General features: G+C 32.2%; 1 protein-coding gene and 1 non-coding gene across 2 annotated transcripts in view; both read left to right on the top strand.

Annotated features, from left to right (window-relative positions):
• The window catches only part of LOC139501660 (uncharacterized), a 34,766-nt gene that overhangs the window by 9,265 nt on the left and 5,820 nt on the right, over nt 1-19,681 (top strand). Inside the window, exons 5-10 of the mRNA XM_071290801.1 lie at nt 717-1,124; nt 1,639-1,783; nt 3,593-3,699; nt 9,492-9,626; nt 16,619-16,718; nt 18,485-18,519. Of these exons, the coding sequence (XP_071146902.1) occupies nt 717-1,124; nt 1,639-1,783; nt 3,593-3,699; nt 9,492-9,626; nt 16,619-16,718; nt 18,485-18,519 (930 nt within the window). The remainder of the gene's footprint in view (nt 1-716; nt 1,125-1,638; nt 1,784-3,592; nt 3,700-9,491; nt 9,627-16,618; nt 16,719-18,484; nt 18,520-19,681) is intronic.
• LOC139502381 (U2 spliceosomal RNA) lies at nt 9,131-9,323 on the top strand. Its single transcript, XR_011658820.1, has one exon. It is a non-coding gene; the product is annotated as a U2 spliceosomal RNA (small nuclear RNA).

Raw genomic sequence — 19,681 nt, forward strand, 5'->3', positions numbered from 1 at the left:
AATTCATCTGACTTTGCAATATCAATTGTGAGGTCAATCACATGTTTTATTGGAACTGGAACAGGGCTTTGTATCCAAAGCTAAAGAGGAATGTCATTTTAGAATGTCAAATAATTAAATTATTGATCATGTAATGAAAATTGGAAACAGCTTACCACTTAAAAGATAAATTAGAATTAGATATAATAAAACTGATCACACATGTACATATGTACATGTATGCAAACAAAAAGTTTTGGGTATGTGTCTAAAAAGTGATCAAGCTATACCAGTATGAAGAACATTACATATCACTAATCTAAAAATAGAAAACCTACAGGGAAAAGGCCAAACAAATAAAGAATACATTTACATAAATATTTAAAGTGCCTAGAAAATCAACCTAACAATGTAAGGGTAAATCTGCTTCGTAACTTCCTCCTCGAGCCAGAATGGAACCTGTACATAAATATATATAGAAAATTCATACACATATATATAGCTTTGTCCTGAACCTGCATGAAATATTTGCCACTGGACATGAAGCAACTAACCAACCAACAATTAATCAATCATAGTCTTTACATTTTACATGAACATGAAGAAAATGAGATTTTTCTTTGAAATAAAAGTGGAATGTTTATAATTGCTGTTAGGACATATTTATGGTTATTATTTTCACAGCATAAAATGTCTATCATATTAAAAGCTACTAATCTATGTTATTATTTTCACAGCATATCAGCGATGGACTTCTTGGTCTGGATGGAGTAAGTGTAGTGTGTCATGTGGAACAGGTATATCTATAAGGAGAAGAGACTGTAAAATGGCTGACGAAGGATGTGAAGGTCAGGACTCACAATTGGATTCTTGTGGAAGGTCACCCTGTCCAATCCCAGTCACAACCTCAACCATGACCTCAACCACAACCTCAACTACAACCTCAACTACCACATCAACCACCACTACCCATGCTCCAATAATCATTGAATCACAATGGGGTCAGTGGTCTGAATGCTCTGTCACCTGTGGTATGGGAGTTATATTTAGACAGAAGTTCTGTCATGATCAAGGATGGAAGCACTGTAAAGGGCCAGTAACACGGGAGAATAAACGATGCATAACAGATTCTTGTAACCAGCTAGGTAATCAAAACTTTTATTCATTGTCCCTTTAAGTTTGTCTTCACACCGCATTTTTAAATGAAAAAATGTTGTTTGGTCTGTGTGTCTGTTCCTTCATCCATCCGTCCTTTTGTCTGTCTGTCTGTCTGTCTGTCTGCTTCAGGTTAAAGTTTTTGGTCAAGGTAGATTTTGATGAAGTTGAAATTTAACCAACTTGAAACTTAGTACACATGTTCTCAATCATGCTATGATCTTTCTAACTGTAATGCCAAATTCAAGTTTTGACCACAATTTCATGGTCCACTGAACATAGAAATTGATAGAGTGACTTTGACATCAAGTTAATTGTACTGTGGACACATTCTTGGTGAAAATTAATTTAATTTCTTTCTTGCCCTTTAAAGTTGTTGAAAATGCATTTAGAGAACTAAGGACCTAGACTATTTATCAGGTTGAGATTTGCATTGTTCACATAATATTATTAATTTCATTGCATGGTGACTGAATTTCTCGAACACATTTACTTTTTTTTTAGTGGAACGACAACAGATGCAGATTTTAGAAGGTAATGATGCTGTTTTACAATGTGGAATACATGGAATAAAAAAGAATCAACAGAATAATGTATACTGGATTACACCTAAAGGAAAGAAAATAGATCAACACACTGTCATTAAAAGGTTTGAAGGTTTTACTATATGTTTAAAGGTTAAAGATTTTACTGTAAACTTATAATATATGTTCAAAGGTTAAAATTTTTACTGTAAACTTATAATAATAATAATAATAATAATGATTTATTTTATTATAGTGTCACATATTTGATCAGACATATATATACACAATATCATAAACAACACAAAATAAAAAGATCAAATACCCAGCCTTATGTAGACTTACGAGACACTTATGTACAAACATTTCTAAAATCAAAAAGTTAAAAGGTTTCATTAAACAAGTCATTGTAGTCTAAATGTTCAAAAATTCAAATTCTAAAAATTTTAAAAAGATTTAAAAAGATAAACTTATCTTCATACTGAGCTTTAAAAATAAGAAATAACAATAGAAAAATATTAATTATCACAGATAAACTTACAAAAAAGTAAAAGTTTTTCCAAAATGACTAAATAATTTGAGTTAAAATCACTGTTTATAAATATAAATAGAAAAACATTAAATATTTTTGCTTGATAAATTCTCATGTGCTAAATAGTTTTCGTCTCTGAAAAGATTTAAAAATTGCATATGACAAAGAAGTTTGTATATCTTCACAAGACATTATTTCGATAAATTTACTGTCCATATCCAAAGTATCGAAGCTATCAATTAAAGTTCTAGCTTTAGCAAACAATTCAAATCTAATATCGTCATATAATGGGCAAAACAACAAAAAATGTTTTTCACTTTCAACATCGTTGCTATTACATAGTCGGCATAGTCTTTCATCTACTGGTGTTCGCGGTCGGGCAAAGGTTAAAGATTTTACTGTAAACTTATAATATATGTTTAAAGGTTAAAGATTTTACTGTAAACTTATAATATATGTTTAAAGGTTAAAGATTTTACTGTAAACTTATGTGTTCAAAGGTTCTTGATTTTACTAAAATGTAAATGCACACATAGTTAATTCAGAGCTAATAAGCGTTTCAATCTTTAAAATGATAAGTCTAGATTTTGTAAAATTCAAATTTATCATATGATGTGACAGAATTAAACAGTCTCAATTTAGCTTTTTCAACTTTAACGAAATATTAAGCAAATAATGCATTATATATAACTTTGTTTTTTCTTAAAATTATTCAACAAGTACCATACTTAATTGGTAAAAACCCTTCCTTAGTCATCATTATTTTATTTTATTTGATATTTGGTTGATATAAATATAAATTATCATTAAAAAAAATTGATGTAAAATAATCAAATGCACCTTTACACATGGGAAAATTGGTGAAACATGTTAATCTGTCCTCTAACTTAGGCTGCCTCAAACAAATGTTAGAAAACTTATACACAATAGTTATTACCAGATTAAATACAAATGTTTGTAGCGTCACTTTTACCTTTATTCAGTTATGTCCCTTTATATGATATGCAAGCAGGAGCATGATCTGTGTCCCATGGACACATTCCCCATTTATTGAAAGTTGAAGTTTCATATGACTTTAATAAAAAAAATAAAAAAATTCCAGTATGATTATCACTACTTAAGTTTATGGAAAAATTGTGAACATCACTACTCCATGACCCTTATATATATAATTGATGTTTTCATCTGTGATCATAACTAATCCATGACCTGCAAATGATGAACCATTAGTTTTTTTTTGAAGAAAAAATAAGCCACTAAAACAGACTACTTATATAACCCACAAAATGAATAATAAAGTAATCATCAATGAAAATGGTCCAAAGTAGCTTATCACATCTCCTCTATTTTAAAGTTAAACATAACAATTTTCGATTTCACTTTTTGTACCAATGTTTTTCAGAGTTTTTGTTGTTGATGATAAATTACTACTTAGAGAAACACAAAGAGGAGAACATGGAGTTTACCATTGTGTGTCATCTGATGGACGAACGTCTGATGTAGAAATAGGTATGATTTACAGATAATTGGTTGTCAATCAAAAAAGCTTTAAAAAAAATCCACATTTAATTTAAATTGGAAATAATTTTACACAACCCAGTGAGGAAATTCAAATACAACTACACTGTTATTAACTTATGGTATAACGCCTTCTTGGATTGTACCATGGCAGTACACAATTGATCTTGTTCTTTGACTAAATCTGCACACTTGGAGACAGTGTTGCAACTTATTCCTTAGACTGTTTGTTTGTGTACAGAAAAATAAGTGATTTATTGCATTATCATATATTTGTGTTTTTTTTGCCCATCCGTAGTGCCATAATTGGTTTCTGGTCTTGAACTTCTTTTGCCTCAACCAAATATTATGAAACTTATACATGATGCTTATTACCACAAAACAGTACAGATCAAGATAGAATTTTTGTTAATCGTTCTAGAGTTATGTCCCATTTATTTTAATCTGGTTTTCAACTCAGCAATTTAAGGGAATATAACTCTAAAAGTATAAAGATTATACTGGAATTATAGGGAAATTTCAATGTTTTACTTGTAGCAAGAAAACAAGTTTGATGACACCATTTATAGCTCACTAAGTGAGCCATCTTTCATCATCTGACGTCCGTCATTTACTTTTACAAAAATCTTTTCTTCTGAAACTACTGGGCTAGATTAAACCAAACTATTAAAATCACAATCATCATTAAGATATTCAGTTTTTAAAAAAAGTGTTTGATACTCAACATGTTGAACATTAACTAACCTATTTGAATGAAACTTTGGTGAATTGTTTATAACTATTAGTGTGAGCTCCCTCTTGTTTTTATACGCCTGTCAAAATTTTGACGGGACGTATTATGGTATACAAATGTCCGGTGTCCGTCTGGCGTAAACATGTCGCACTGTAACTTGAGAACGACTTATCCAAATTTCATGAAACTTAATATAGTTGTTTCTTATGATGGTCAACTGATCTGTATACTTTTTGGTGAAAATAAGATTTAAACTTTTTGAGTTATGGCACTTTGTAACTAAAACAGGGGTGTGTTTTTTCTTCTTAGTTATATTAATCTTAATATCTGTATACTTTTTGGTGATGATTCAAAATTTCATTTTTGAGTATTTTGTAAAAAAGGGGGATGTTTTTTTTACATGTCGCTCTGTATCTCAAAAACGATTTATGATTATTGCTTAAAACTTTACACACTTTTTTGTTATATTAATCTAAAGATCTGTATACTTTTTGGTGATGATTCAAAATTTCATTTTTGAGTTATTGAGTATTTTGTAAAAAAGGGGGAGGGTTTTTTTACATGTCGTGCCGTATCTCAAAAACGATTTATGATTATTGCTTAAAGGGGCACTAGCTACGATATATATAAAAAAATAAAGTATGATTTTTTTTAGATCAATCATTAATCAAATTGGAATAATGAAATAATAATTTGCTTTTAGCAATCTATTTCCTTTAATTTTGTTGAAATAAGCGATTAAACATAATTTTTGACTGATTCACTTGCAAGTGAAAACGTCATCATCATTCTAACCGGTATTCATGTGAACTTCAAGTTAACCCCTAGCTAGAGATTGACAACGCATGCATTGTACGTGTACTGGTTATTTAAAGAAAAAGAATGTCAACAATGAAAGTGAAACAACGGTAAATCATTTGATTACTAATTCGATGCACATAAAATCATTCTTATATGATTAAAAACAATGAGAAACATCTATTTTTAATCTATAAAATAAAATCAAACAGACCTATAAAAATGCAATTGCACGTGTTGGTTTAATCTATTCGTATCTTTATTTTTGTTTACATTGCTTATATGGTCATCTGAGGTCAAATCGATAGTTAATTAGATGGCGTCTGGACTAAAATACACACGAAACGAACCTATATATTATCTACCCCATGCTCTGTAAACTGTTTATTTTAGACTTTTGATAGTTTGGATAAATGTTTTACATTGTTATAAACCAAATATGAGAATTTGAGTCAAATCGGTTACAATGAATTTGATAGCTAGTGCCCCTTTAAAACTTTACACACTTTTTTTTGTAATTTATTTTTATTTCATCTGAATATACACCAAGTATATATTGTGATACAAATGATATTAAATTTTTCAATAACAGTCTAAAATTAAAAAGTTAGTTATGCTAATTGTTCTAAATTTTCTACTGGATCATACACATCCTTTATCACTCTGGATTAGAATACCTGAATATGCTGATAAGGTTAATGATTGCATCAGCCTTCTCCTATAGCCACATGCATCACTGCCTATACAGTGATGTAAAACATGAGAGGTACCAGGAGAGGCCACCAGAGATCATTAACAGATAACATGTTGGACAACATGTTGGACAGAGTCACATAATAAATGTCAACCTAAGTCAAGGGGAGATAATTCAAATACGATCAAACAAAAACTAGTATATCAATATATATATATAACAATAGCAATAAACATAGATAGTACTTTTAAGATGCACACAAATCACTGTCCAGTTGTGATGTGCATCAACATATTATTAATTCTACATGAACTAATATAAAGCCTTAAGTAAGTACATAAATAGAAAGATCTCTCCTCACATGTGAACTAAGTTTTTAATTAATTCCCATTTACTATCAAATTTCTCTCTTGCTCTAGGGGATCTGTAAAAGGATGTAGATATTTTTTCTATTTGGTAGGAATTTTTAATCATAGCTATGACACCTTTAAGAGTCGGTAATGAAGTATTAAAGCGACATGTATAAATATAATATTTAACCAGAATAGTGAATAAGTTTAGGGAAATATCCCAAGATTCTGACCCAAGAACAATATTTTCCACATTAAGAATTAAAGTTAAATTATTTTCAACTAGAAAAAGTGCTGCAATTTCTAACCACAAATTTCTAACTAGCATGCATTCCCAGAAAAGGTGACTTATAGTTTCTTTAGTTTCATTACAGAAACTACATAAGTTAGTTTCTTTTAACCCGTATTTCTGCAATAATGCATTTGTAGCGAGAGTTCTATGTAAAATCTTAAACTGGAACATACTAAATTTGTTGTTTTTAGAGCAACAAAAGGGTAAACTATAAATGAAATCCCAATTTTCTATATGAGTGCCTAGTTCCTTACACATTTTGTCTTCTTGTTTTGTAGGACGTTCTGTGTACATTGACAAGAATTTTTTATAAAAGAACTGACATGACTTTTTATTGTTTTTTATAAATTCAAATTTATCGTTAGATATGTGAGTAATTTTCTCTGAAGTAGTGATTAAATTTTTCCAGTCTTTTGGTATCATATGCAGCAAAGAATGGTATTCCAAGAAATTAATATTAAGATTATATTTTTCGCAGAATTCTTTTAAGGTAAAAAAATTACTGTTTTCATCAAGTAAATCAACTATAAAGAAAACTCTTGATTCAACCCACCTCTGGTAAAAGACAGTTTTATTATTAATTTTCAAACTCTTGTTTAGCCATATGGATTGTTTCATGATCCCTTCAGCAGTGCAATTAGTGACAGTGTTTAGGATATTCCAGTTTAGTAAAATATCTTTCCAGAAATTATTAAAATTTGAAGAAATCTTTTGGATACCATCAGGGGTCATCAACCATATTTTGTCTGCTCCTAATCTGTTGTATTGATCTATTAACAATGTTTTCCATGGGGATATATTCAAGGGGTCTAAAAGTTTTTAAAACTTTACACACTTCTTTGTTATATTAATCTAAAGATCTGTATACTTTTTGGTGATGACTCAAAATTTTATTTTTGAGTTATTGAGTATTTTGTAAAAAAGGGGAGGTTTTTTTTTTACATGTCACGCCATATCTCAAAAACAATTTATGATTATTGCTTGAAACTGTACACACTTCTTTGTTATACTAATTTAAAGATCTGTATACTTTTTGGTTTGATTCAAAATTTTATTTTAGTGATATTTGTAAAAAAAAACCAGGGTGGGGGGGTTTCACATGTCCCGCAGTGTCTCAAAAACAAGAAGGTTATTGCTTAAAACTTCCTCAGAAACTATTTATGATTATTGCATGAAACTTCCACACAAGACGTCGGGCGTATCATGCGCTCATGGCGCAGCTGTTTATTTATAAATTTTAGATTTTACATTTCCTAGTTTTATACAAAAAGGGTGATTTTCCAGGTTTAAACAATAACTCAAAAAGCCTTTCAACAATTTTCAAGAAACTTTGGTGAACTATTTATGTATTTTAGATTTTACGTTTTCATGTAATGGGGTTTGATTTATTACAAAAAGGAGGATTTTCCAGTTTTCAGACAAAAACTAAAAATTGCTTTGAAAAGTTTGCCTGAAATTTTGGTGAATTGTTTATTTATATTGATGTAAGTTACCTTTCCATATTTATGAGGTTCAGATTTTAAGTTTACTGGTTATGGGGTTTAATTCATTTAAAAAAATACTTCATAGTTTTCATGAAACTTTGGTAAATTGTTAGTATCTATTGTTGTAAGCTACAATTTGATTTTTATAAATTTTATATTGTTTTTTCCGAGTTATTGAATTTTATTCATAAAAAGGGGTGATTTTCAAGTTTTGGGTCGAAATCCTTATTAAAGTGCTTTTTGAGCTGTTTTCATTAGACTTTGGTGACTGATTTATATCTTTTAAGATAACCTCCCATTAATTTTTACAAATTTCTGATATAACATTGAGAAGTAATTGATCTTTTTCTTTGAAAATATGACAGATGTATCTGTAACAGTTGTATCTTTGTTTCCGCCAGGGTACGATCTTTATCCAGAGGATAAAAATCCCTATTGTAAATCTTTTAAAAAATAACATTCCAAAAAATAAGTTATAAGTAAAATTTTATAATCTTAAACTCTGGATTGGATAGATTCCATTAGAACATGGCATGATAAATGTCAATACATGTATAAATGATTGATTATATGTTTATGATGAAATTAATTATTATTGTAAACTATTAAACTCCTTTTGAAAATATGCAGATAGATAACATTTATTGTCATAGTTTCTTTTGAGATTTAATGAGAATACCATCATGTTAAAATTTGTTAGTTTAAAAGCCACTGAGATCAGTACTAGTTTCTTATTATAGATTTTTACCTGTAAGCTATAAATAGAACAAACTAGTGATAACGACCTACCTATGTTTATAACAAGCTAAGGACGACAACTATTATCTACTTTTCACCAAAGTGCTCTCTTTTATTTGCAATATTGATTGAACAAGGCCAGTAAATAAAACTTCATTAATACCAAAAAAGAAAAAGAATGTAATGTTATGAATTTAGAAATATAAAGATGGCTATTCCTTCATACAAGATAATAATTTTGCATCGAAAGCATGTCGACATATTTTACATTCAATACCTCTCCTTATGAAAATATTTATTTGATTGAGGTCCCAGAGAATTTGTGAAACTGGTATCGCTTCTCGGCCTTTTGGCTAAGATCAAAGTGTAGTATCTGTTCTTATCAGCTTAATATCTGATACGTACCCCATGTGGGTACTTCGATATTAAACTGATTTTTGGTACTCGATGAGATGTCAGGGGCTTGCTCCGCTCTCGTCACGGGTTGGCCTGGTATTGCAGTACCTCCAGGATCGGCCCACTCCCCCCAGGGGGAGAACAAATAAAGTAATAAAAGTTCCCTGAATTAATATCTGGCCTAAATGTTCGATTTTTGTATTCTATTATGACTTAAAACATCATAAAAAAGATCTCTATGATATATATAGTTCTTTTTAGTAAGAATATTAAAATAACCAAAGACATTTTGTTACAGATGTTCTATGGTGTGGATTAGAATTGTGCCAGCATGGAGCCAGTTGTGTGAGGACACCAGCAAGACTAGAACATGGTCACAAAAGATTTAAGTGTGTGTGTCCATCAGGATATATGGGCATGTTCTGTGAGCAAAGTAAGTCACCATTAACAAATGTGTGTGTCCATCTGGGTATATGGGCATGTTCTGTGAGCAAAGTAAGTCACCATTAACAAATGTGTGTGTCCATCAGGGTATATGGGCATGTTCTGTGAGCAAAGTTAGTCACCATTAGTATATTACAAAGGCATCTTCTTCAATATTAGTTCTACTTTCTGGAAAAGCAACATCCAATTGATGTCACAGCAGAATCTATATGAATCAGTAAAAGTCAGGTGAAGGGTGTAGATATGTTACTCAGAGACAGCACTGTACTTGGAAAATAAAATAATCATTAGATATAAAAGGGGGAATGGAATAACAATATGCAATGTTTAGAATATAAAATTATAAACCATTACATGTACCAACATTATTATAACAAATACTGGTAGGTCAAATTTGCAATTTTTATGAGGTGTCAAAAAATGAGGGACAATAAATATGCAAAATTGAAAGAAACCAAAAGGTTTGCCTAAAAAGTACCAATTTAATCACTTGTGTTTATATTTTATGTTACAGAAATGCCACTGCCCTATTATCTGATTCTAGTGATTATCCTGATGTCTAGCCTGGTTTTTGTCATCATTCTAGCCATGTAATCACTTGTGTTTATATTTTATGTTACAGAAATGCCACTGCCCTATTATCTGATTCTAGTGATTATCCTGATGTCTAGCCTGGTTTTTGTCATCATTCTAGCCATGTAATCACTTGTGTTATATTTTATGTTACAGAGATGCCACTGCCCTATTATCTGATTCTAGTGATTATCCTGATGTCTAGCCTGGTTTTTGTCATCATTCTAGCCATGTAATCACTTGTGTTTATATTTTATGTTACAGAAATGCCACTGCCCTATTATCTGATTCTAGTGATTATCCTGATGTCTAGCCTGGTTTTTGTCATCATTCTAGCCATGTAATCACTTGTGTTATATTTTATGTTACAGAGATGCCACTGCCCTATTATCTGATTCTAGTGATTATCCTGATGTCTAGCCTGGTTTTTGTCATCATTCTAGCCATGTAATCACTTGTGTTTATATTTTATGTTACAGAGATGCCACTGCCCTATTATCTGATTCTAGTGATTATCCTGATGTCTAGCCTGGTTTTTGTCATCATTCTAGCCATGTAATCACTTGTGTTTATATTTTATGTTACAGAAATGCCACTGCCCTATTATCTGATTCTAGTGATTATCCTGATGTCTAGCCTGGTTTTTGTCATCATTCTAGCCATGTAATCACTTGTGTTATATTTTATGTTACAGAGATGCCACTGCCCTATTATCTGATTCTAGTGATTATCCTGATGTCTAGCCTGGTTTTTGTCATCATTCTAGCCATGTAATCACTTGTGTTTATATTTTATGTTACAGAAATGCCACTGCCCTATTATCTGATTCTAGTGATTATCCTGATGTCTAGCCTGGTTTTTGTCATCATTCTAGCCATGTAATCACTTGTGTTATATTTTATGTTACAGAGATGCCACTGCCCTATTATCTGATTCTAGTGATTATCCTGATGTCTAGCCTGGTTTTTGTCATCATTCTAGCCATGTAATCACTTGTGTTTATATTTTATGTTACAGAGATGCCACTTCCCTATTATCTGATTCTAGTGATTATCCTGATGTCTAGCCTGGTTTTTGTCATCATTCTAGCCATGTAATCACTTGTGTTATATTTTATGTTACAGAGATGCCACTGCCCTATTATCTGATTCTAGTGATTATCCTGATGTCTAGCCTGGTTTTTGTCATCATTCTAGCCATGTAATCACTTGTGTTTATATTTTATGTTACAGAGATGCCACTGCCCTATTATCTGATTCTAGTGATTATCCTGATGAGTGGCCTGCTTTTTGTCATCATTCTAGCCATGCAATCACTTGTGTTTATATTTTATGTTACAGAAATGCCACTGCCCTATTATCTGATTCTAGTGATTATCCTGATGTCTAGCCTGGTTTTTGTCATCATTCTAGCCATGTAATCACTTGTGTTTATATTTTATGTTACAGAGATGCCACTGCCCTATTATCTGATTCTAGTGATTATCCTGATGTCTAGCCTGGTTTTTTGTCATCATTCTAGCCATGTAATCACTTGTGTTTATATTTTATGTTACAGAGATGCCACTGCCCTATTATCTGATTCTAGTTATTATCCTGATGAGTGGCCTGCTTTTTGTCATCATTCTAGCCATGTAATCACTTGTGTTTATATTTTATGTTACAGAGATGCCACTGCCCTATTATCTGATTCTAGTTATTATCCTGATGAGTGGCCTGGTTTTTGTCATCATTCTAGCCATGTAATCACTTGTGTTTATATTTTATGTTACAGAAATGCCACTTCCCTATTATCTGATTCTAGTGATTATCCTGATGTCTAGCCTGGTTTTTGTCATCATTCTAGCCATGTAATCACTTGTGTTTATATTTTATGTTACAGAGATGCCACTGCCCTATTATCTGATTCTAGTGATTATCCTGATGAGTGGCCTGCTTTTTGTCATCATTCTGGCCATGTAATCACTTGTGTTATATTTTATGTTACAGAGATGCCACTTCCCTATTATCTGATTCTAGTGATTATCCTGATGTCTAGCCTGGTTTTTGTCATCATTCTAGCCATGTAATCACTTGTGTTTATATTTTATGTTACAGAAATGCCACTGCCCTATTATCTGATTCTAGTGATTATCCTGATGTCTAGCCTGGTTTTTGTCATCATTCTAGCCATGTAATCACTTGTGTTTATATTTTATGTTACAGAGATGCCACTTCCCTATTATCTGATTCTAGTGATTATCCTGATGTCTAGCCTGGTTTTTGTCATCATTCTAGCCATGTAATCACTTGTGTTATATTTTATGTTACAGAGATGCCACTTCCCTATTATCTGATTCTAGTGATTATCCTGATGTCTAGCCTGGTTTTTGTCATCATTCTGGCCATGTAATCACTTGTGTTTATATTTTATGTTACAGAGATGCCACTGCCCTATTATCTGATTCTAGTGATTATCCTGATGTCTAGCCTGGTTTTTGTCATCATTCTGGCCATGTAATCACTTGTGTTTATATTTTATGTTACAGAAATGCCACTGCCCTATTATCTGATTCTAGTGATTATCCTGATGAGTGGCCTGGTTTTTGTCATCATTCTAGCCATGTAATCACTTGTTTTTATATTTTATGTTACAGAAATGCCACTGCCCTATTATCTGATTCTAGTGATTATCCTGATGTCTAGCCTGGTTTTTGTCATCATTCTAGCCATGTAATCACTTGTGTTATATTTTATGTTACAGAAATGCCACTTCCCTATTATCTGATTCTAGTGATTATCCTGATGTCTAGCCTGGTTTTTGTCATCATTCTAGCCATGTAATCACTTGTGTTTATATTTTATGTTACAGAAATGCCACTGCCCTATTATCTGATTCTAGTGATTATCCTGATGTCTAGCCTGGTTTTTGTCATTATTCTAGCCATGTAATCACTTGTGTTTATATTTTATGTTACAGAGATGCCACTTCCCTATTATCTGATTCTAGTGATTATCCTGATGTCTAGCCTGGTTTTTGTCATCATTCTAGCCATGCAATCACTTGTGTTTATATTTTATGTTACAGAGATGCCACTTCCCTATTATCTGATTCTAGTGATTATCCTGATGTCTAGCCTGGTTTTTGTCATCATTCTAGCCATGTAATCACTTGTGTTATATTTTATGTTACAGAGATGCCACTTCCCTATTATCTGATTCTAGTGATTATCCTGATGTCTAGCCTGGTTTTTGTCATCATTCTAGCCATGTAATCACTTGTGTTTATATTTTATGTTACAGAAATGCCACTGCCCTATTATCTGATTCTAGTGATTATCCTGATGTCTAGCCTGGTTTTTGTCATCATTCTAGCCATGTAATCACTTGTGTTTATATTTTATGTTACAGAGATGCCACTGCCCTATTATCTGATTCTAGTGATTATCCTGATGTCTAGCCTGGTTTTTGTCATCATTCTAGCCATGTAATCACTTGTGTTTATATTTTATGTTACAGAAATGCCACTGCCCTATTATCTGATTCTAGTGATTATCCTGATGAGTGGCCTGCTTTTTGTCATCATTCTGGCCATGTAATCACTTGTGTTTATATTTTATGTTACAGAAATGCCACTTCCCTATTATCTGATTCTAGTGATTATCCTGATGTCTAGCCTGGTTTTTGTCATCATTCTAGCCATGTAATCACTTGTGTTTATATTTTATGTTACAGAAATGCCACTGCCCTATTATCTGATTCTAGTGATTATCCTGATGTCTAGCCTGGTTTTTGTCATCATTCTAGCCATGTAATCACTTGTGTTTATATTTTATGTTACAGAAATGCCACTGCCCTATTATCTGATTCTAGTGATTATCCTGATGTCTAGCCTGGTTTTTGTCATCATTCTAGCCATGTAATCACTTGTGTTTATATTTTATGTTACAGAAATGCCACTGCCCTATTATCTGATTCTAGTGATTATCCTGATGTCTAGCCTGGTTTTTGTCATCATTCTAGCCATGTAATCACTTGTGTTTATATTTTATGTTACAGAGATGCCACTTCCCTATTATCTGATTCTAGTGATTATCCTGATGTCTAGCCTGGTTTTTATCATCATTCTAGCCATGTAATCACTTGTGTTATATTTTATGTTACAGAGATGCCACTTCCCTATTATCTGATTCTAGTGATTATCCTGATGTCTAGCCTGGTTTTTGTCATCATTCTAGCCATGTAATCACTTGTGTTTATATTTTATGTTACAGAAATGCCACTGCCCTATTATCTGATTCTAGTGATTATCCTGATGTCTAGCCTGGTTTTTGTCATCATTCTAGCCATGTAATCACTTGTGTTTATATTTTATGTTACAGAGATGCCACTTCCCTATTATCTGATTCTAGTGATTATCCTGATGTCTAGCCTGGTTTTTGTCATCATTCTAGCCATGTAATCACTTGTGTTATATTTTATGTTACAGAGATGCCACTTCCCTATTATCTGATTCTAGTGATTATCCTGATGTCTAGCCTGGTTTTTGTCATCATTCTAGCCATGTAATCACTTGTGTTTATATTTTATGTTACAGAGATGCCACTGCCCTATTATCTGATTCTAGTGATTATCCTGATGTCTAGCCTGGTTTTTGTCATCATTCTGGCCATGTAATCACTTGTGTTTATATTTTATGTTACAGAAATGCCACTGCCCTATTATCTGATTCTAGTGATTATCCTGATGAGAGGCCTGGTTTTTGTCATCATTCTAGCCATGTAATCACTTGTGTTTATATTTTATGTTACAGAAATGCCACTGCCCTATTATCTGATTCTAGTGATTATCCTGATGTCTAGCCTGGTTTTTGTCATCATTCTAGCCATGTAATCACTTGTGTTATATTTTATGTTACAGAGATGCCACTTCCCTATTATCTGATTCTAGTGATTATCCTGATGTCTAGCCTGGTTTTTGTCATCATTCTAGCCATGTAATCACTTGTGTTTATATTTTATGTTACAGAGATGCCACTGCCCTATTATCTGATTCTAGTGATTATCCTGATGTCTAGCCTGGTTTTTGTCATCATTCTAGCCATGTAATCACTTGTGTTTATATTTTATGTTACAGAGATGCCACTGCCCTATTATCTGATTCTAGTTATTATCCTGATGAGTGGCCTGGTTTTTGTCATTATTCTGGCCATGTAATCACTTGTGTTTATATTTTATGTTACAGAAATGCCACTGCCCTATTATCTGATTCTAGTGATTATCCTGATGTCTAGCCTGGTTTTTGTCATCATTCTAGCCATGTAATCACTTGTGTTTATATTTTATGTTACAGAGATGCCACTTCCCTATTATCTGATTCTAGTGATTATCCTGATGTCTAGCCTGGTTTTTGTCATCATTCTAGCCATGCAATCACTTGTGTTTATATTTTATGTAACAGAGATGCCACTTCCCTATTATCTGATTCTAGTGATTATCCTGATGTCTAGCCTGGTTTTTGTCATCATTCTAGCCATGTAATCACTTGTGTTATATTTTATGTTACAGAGATGCCACTTCCCTATTATCTGATTCTAGTGATTATCCTGATGTCTAGCCTGGTTTTTGTCATCATTCTAGCCATGTAATCACTTGTGTTTATATTTTATGTTACAGAAATGCCACTGCCCTATTATCTGATTCTAGTGATTATCCTGATGTCTAGCCTGGTTTTTGTCATCATTCTAGCCATGTAATCGCTTGTGTTTATATTTTATGTTACAGAGATGCCACTGCCCTATTATCTGATTCTAGTGATTATCCTGATGAGTGGCCTGGTTTTTGTCATCATTCTAGCCATGTAATCACTTGTGTTTATATTTTATGTTACAGAAATGCCACTGCCCTATTATCTGATTCTAGTGATTATCCTGATGTCTAGCCTGGTTTTTGTCATCATTCTAGCCATGTAATCACTTGTGTTTATATTTTATGTTACAGAGATGCCACTGCCCTATTATCTGATTCTAGTGATTATCCTGATGTCTAGCCTGGTTTTTGTCATCATTCTAGCCATGTAATCACTTGTGTTTATATTTTATGTTACAGAAATGCCACTGCCCTATTATCTGATTCTAGTGATTATCCTGATGTCTAGCCTGGTTTTTGTCATCATTCTAGCCATGTAATCACTTGTGTTATATTTTATGTTACAGAGATGCCACTTCCCTATTATCTGATTCTAGTGATTATCCTGATGTCTAGCCTGGTTTTTGTCATCATTCTAGCCATGTAATCACTTGTGTTATATTTTATGTTACAGAGATGCCACTCCCAATATTATCTGATTCTAGTGATTATCCTGATGTCTAGCCTGGTTTTTGTCATCATTCTAGCCATGTAATCACTTGTGTTTATATTTTATGTTACAGAAATGCCACTGCCCTATTATCTGATTCTAGTGATTATCCTGATGTCTAGCCTGGTTTTTGTCATCATTCTGGTGTTAGTTATAACCTGCATCTGTCACAGGTAACACGTCAACAAATATCCTTACTTTCAGTCAAATATAACCTAGGAAACATAAGACCATAGTTTTCAACAAACAAGATATATAAGTCAGACATAGCAATTGTTATTACAAACATGTTACAAGATCTAATTTTGTAAACCAATGTGCTATATGTATTGGATTCCAGAAAGCCAATGTAAATTGGCCTGTTTTGGGGAATAAAGTGGCAAGTTGAAACTGATGATCATCACAAAAACAAATCTGAGATGGAGATGGAAATTTTCAAAACTAGAAAAAAATATTTGTATGGGTACCAATGAAAAAGTTGCACATTAATGAAGTCGTTACCCTTGAATTTTACTTTATAAAAATAATAGAAATGGGTTTATCATGCTCTTATTGCATAGTTACTAGTCCAGTCAATCTAGCATAATTAATTTGACCCTTACCTTGAATTAATTGCAACAGAAGAATTTTAAAATTAATCTTTACCATTATACCCCAAATATACACAAAAAGAAGTCCTATAAAATCTAACTTGAGGAAAACTAAAAAAATCATGATTTTAAAATTCTGATGGAGATTTGCATTGATATGGGAGATAACTCTGCAAAAAAGGCAGAAATATTAATAAAAATTAATACAAAATTATAAATTTACCACTTCTATTCAACAGAATGTATTAATTCTTGATATTTTAGCTGTCTTTAGAGTATGACACTAAACTTTAAAGGTGTTTTCATACCTTTTATCAAGCTACAACCTAGATTTCATAATTCATTAGTTGACCATTTATTAGATTTTTCAGCACGTCAAGGTAAAGAATCTGAAATTGAATAAAACAAATTAAGCATATATATTCTTCTTTTTGTGGTTTAAAGTTTTTTTAAACAAGGTAGATGCTGAACAAATATAATTTACCGATATAAACAATACCAAATATTCACATTATTTTTTATAAATGGTCAAAAAGCCATAAATTTGCAATTTCTTTCAATAAAAAATTCCCATAGCACTTTGGTTTTTATACATTTCATGAGCAGAAGATTATATTATAAAGTTAAATACGAACTTATAACTCCATCAAAGTCTCATATTTTACATGAATTTTAAGATAATCAACCAAAAACTGACAAAAAAAGACTCATTGTTGCAGAGTTGTCTCCAATGTTAATTTCCATAAGAAAATAAAAATGCCAAATTTGAGTTTTCCTCAAGAGAGATTTTATTGGACTTTTTTCTGTAAATATTTTGGGCTTATTGATTACATAGATTACTTTAAAACGAAAACATTTTATGTTGCAATTATTTTCAAGTTCAAACTTAATTTAAAAAAGAAGATGTGGTATGATTGCCAATGAGACAACTATCCACAAAAGACCAAAATGACACAGACATTAACAACTATAGGTCACCGTACGGCCTTCAACAATGAGCAAAGCCCATACTGCATAGTCAGCTATAAAAGGCCCTGATAAGACAATGTAAAACAACTCAAACGAGAAAACTAACAGCCTTATATATGTAAAAAAATGAACAAAAAACAAATATGTAACACATAGACAAACGACAACCACTGAATTGCAGGCTCCTGACTTGGGACAGGCACATACATAATGTGGCGGGGTTAAACATGTTAGCGGGATCCCAACCCTTTGACTGGGCTATAGCTGTTTTCATACTATAGCTTATTTTATATTTTATTTAAATGTGTGGTATTATGCACAATAATGTACTCTATGTGTGCCATAGTCCTAATATTGATTTTCTATTAAATTGATTTCAGGAACAAGAAAAAGCTGTTAATAACAGATGAAAAAGGTATTTTTATGCCCCTGGTGTAGCGGTGGGGGCATTAAGTTTTACCCTTATCCTTCTGTCTGTCCTTCTGTCCTTACATCCCAAAGTTGATTTCTGTTCTCTAACTTTAATAAAATTGAGAACGGAAATGGGGAATGTGTCAAAGAGACAACAACCCGACCAAATAAAAAACAACAGCAGAGGGTCACCAACAGGTCTTCAATGTAGCGAGAGATTCCCGCACCCGGAGGCGTCCTTCAGCTGGCCCCTAAACAAATATATACTAGTCCAGTGATAATGAACGCCATACTAATTTCCAAATTGTACACAAGAAACTAAAATTAAAATAATACAAGACTAACAAAGGCCAGAGGCTCCTGACTTGGAACAGGCGCAAAAATGCGGCGGGGTTAAACAGTTAGTTTGACTCAACCAAATGTTATGAAACTTATACGCCATGCTTACTACTATAAAAATTACAGATAAAGTTAAATTTTGATGGCGTTTCTTATACTGTTCTAAAGTTATGCCCCTTTACAAATAGAAAAATTGCTGAATTTAAAACGTGTACACAAGACTTATTACAACAAAACTCAGAACAAGTACACATTCGTATAGCTTCACTTTAACAGTTCTACAGTTATGTCCCTTATATGAGCAGGGGGCACCATCTGTGTCTTATGGACACATTTCTCATTTACTGTCTTCAAATCTTTTATTTAAGGAATGACTGTAATTTTTTTTCTGTCTCTGAAGAAATTACATAAAAAAAATTGGTGCACACTGAATAACGCGCATAGCGGGTTATTTCACAGTGTGCACCACATTTTTTATGTTATTTCGAGTAGACAGAAAAAATACAGTCATTTATTATAATTTAATTCTAAATTCCGTTATAAACCGTAGAAAACCATGAAAAAACGTTGATGACGTCACGGTCACATGACTAAATTATGTCTATGGGCTCATAACAAAATAACGTCAGCCAATCAGAAGACGTGTTACATCCAAAATTAAATTATAAAATAATAACTAAACTTGGTAAATTGTGATGTGAGCTTCATCAAATATGTTTTATAATTAATGATTGATAGGTGTTTAACACCACTGTCAGCACTATTGTTCTATTTTGTGGTGGTCGGTTTTTATTGGTGTAGAAAGCCTGGTTGGGTGGAGAGACCCA

Source organism: Mytilus edulis, chromosome 13 (assembly GCF_963676685.1).
Source record: "Mytilus edulis chromosome 13, xbMytEdul2.2, whole genome shotgun sequence".
Classification (NCBI taxonomy): domain Eukaryota; kingdom Metazoa; phylum Mollusca; class Bivalvia; order Mytilida; family Mytilidae; genus Mytilus; species Mytilus edulis.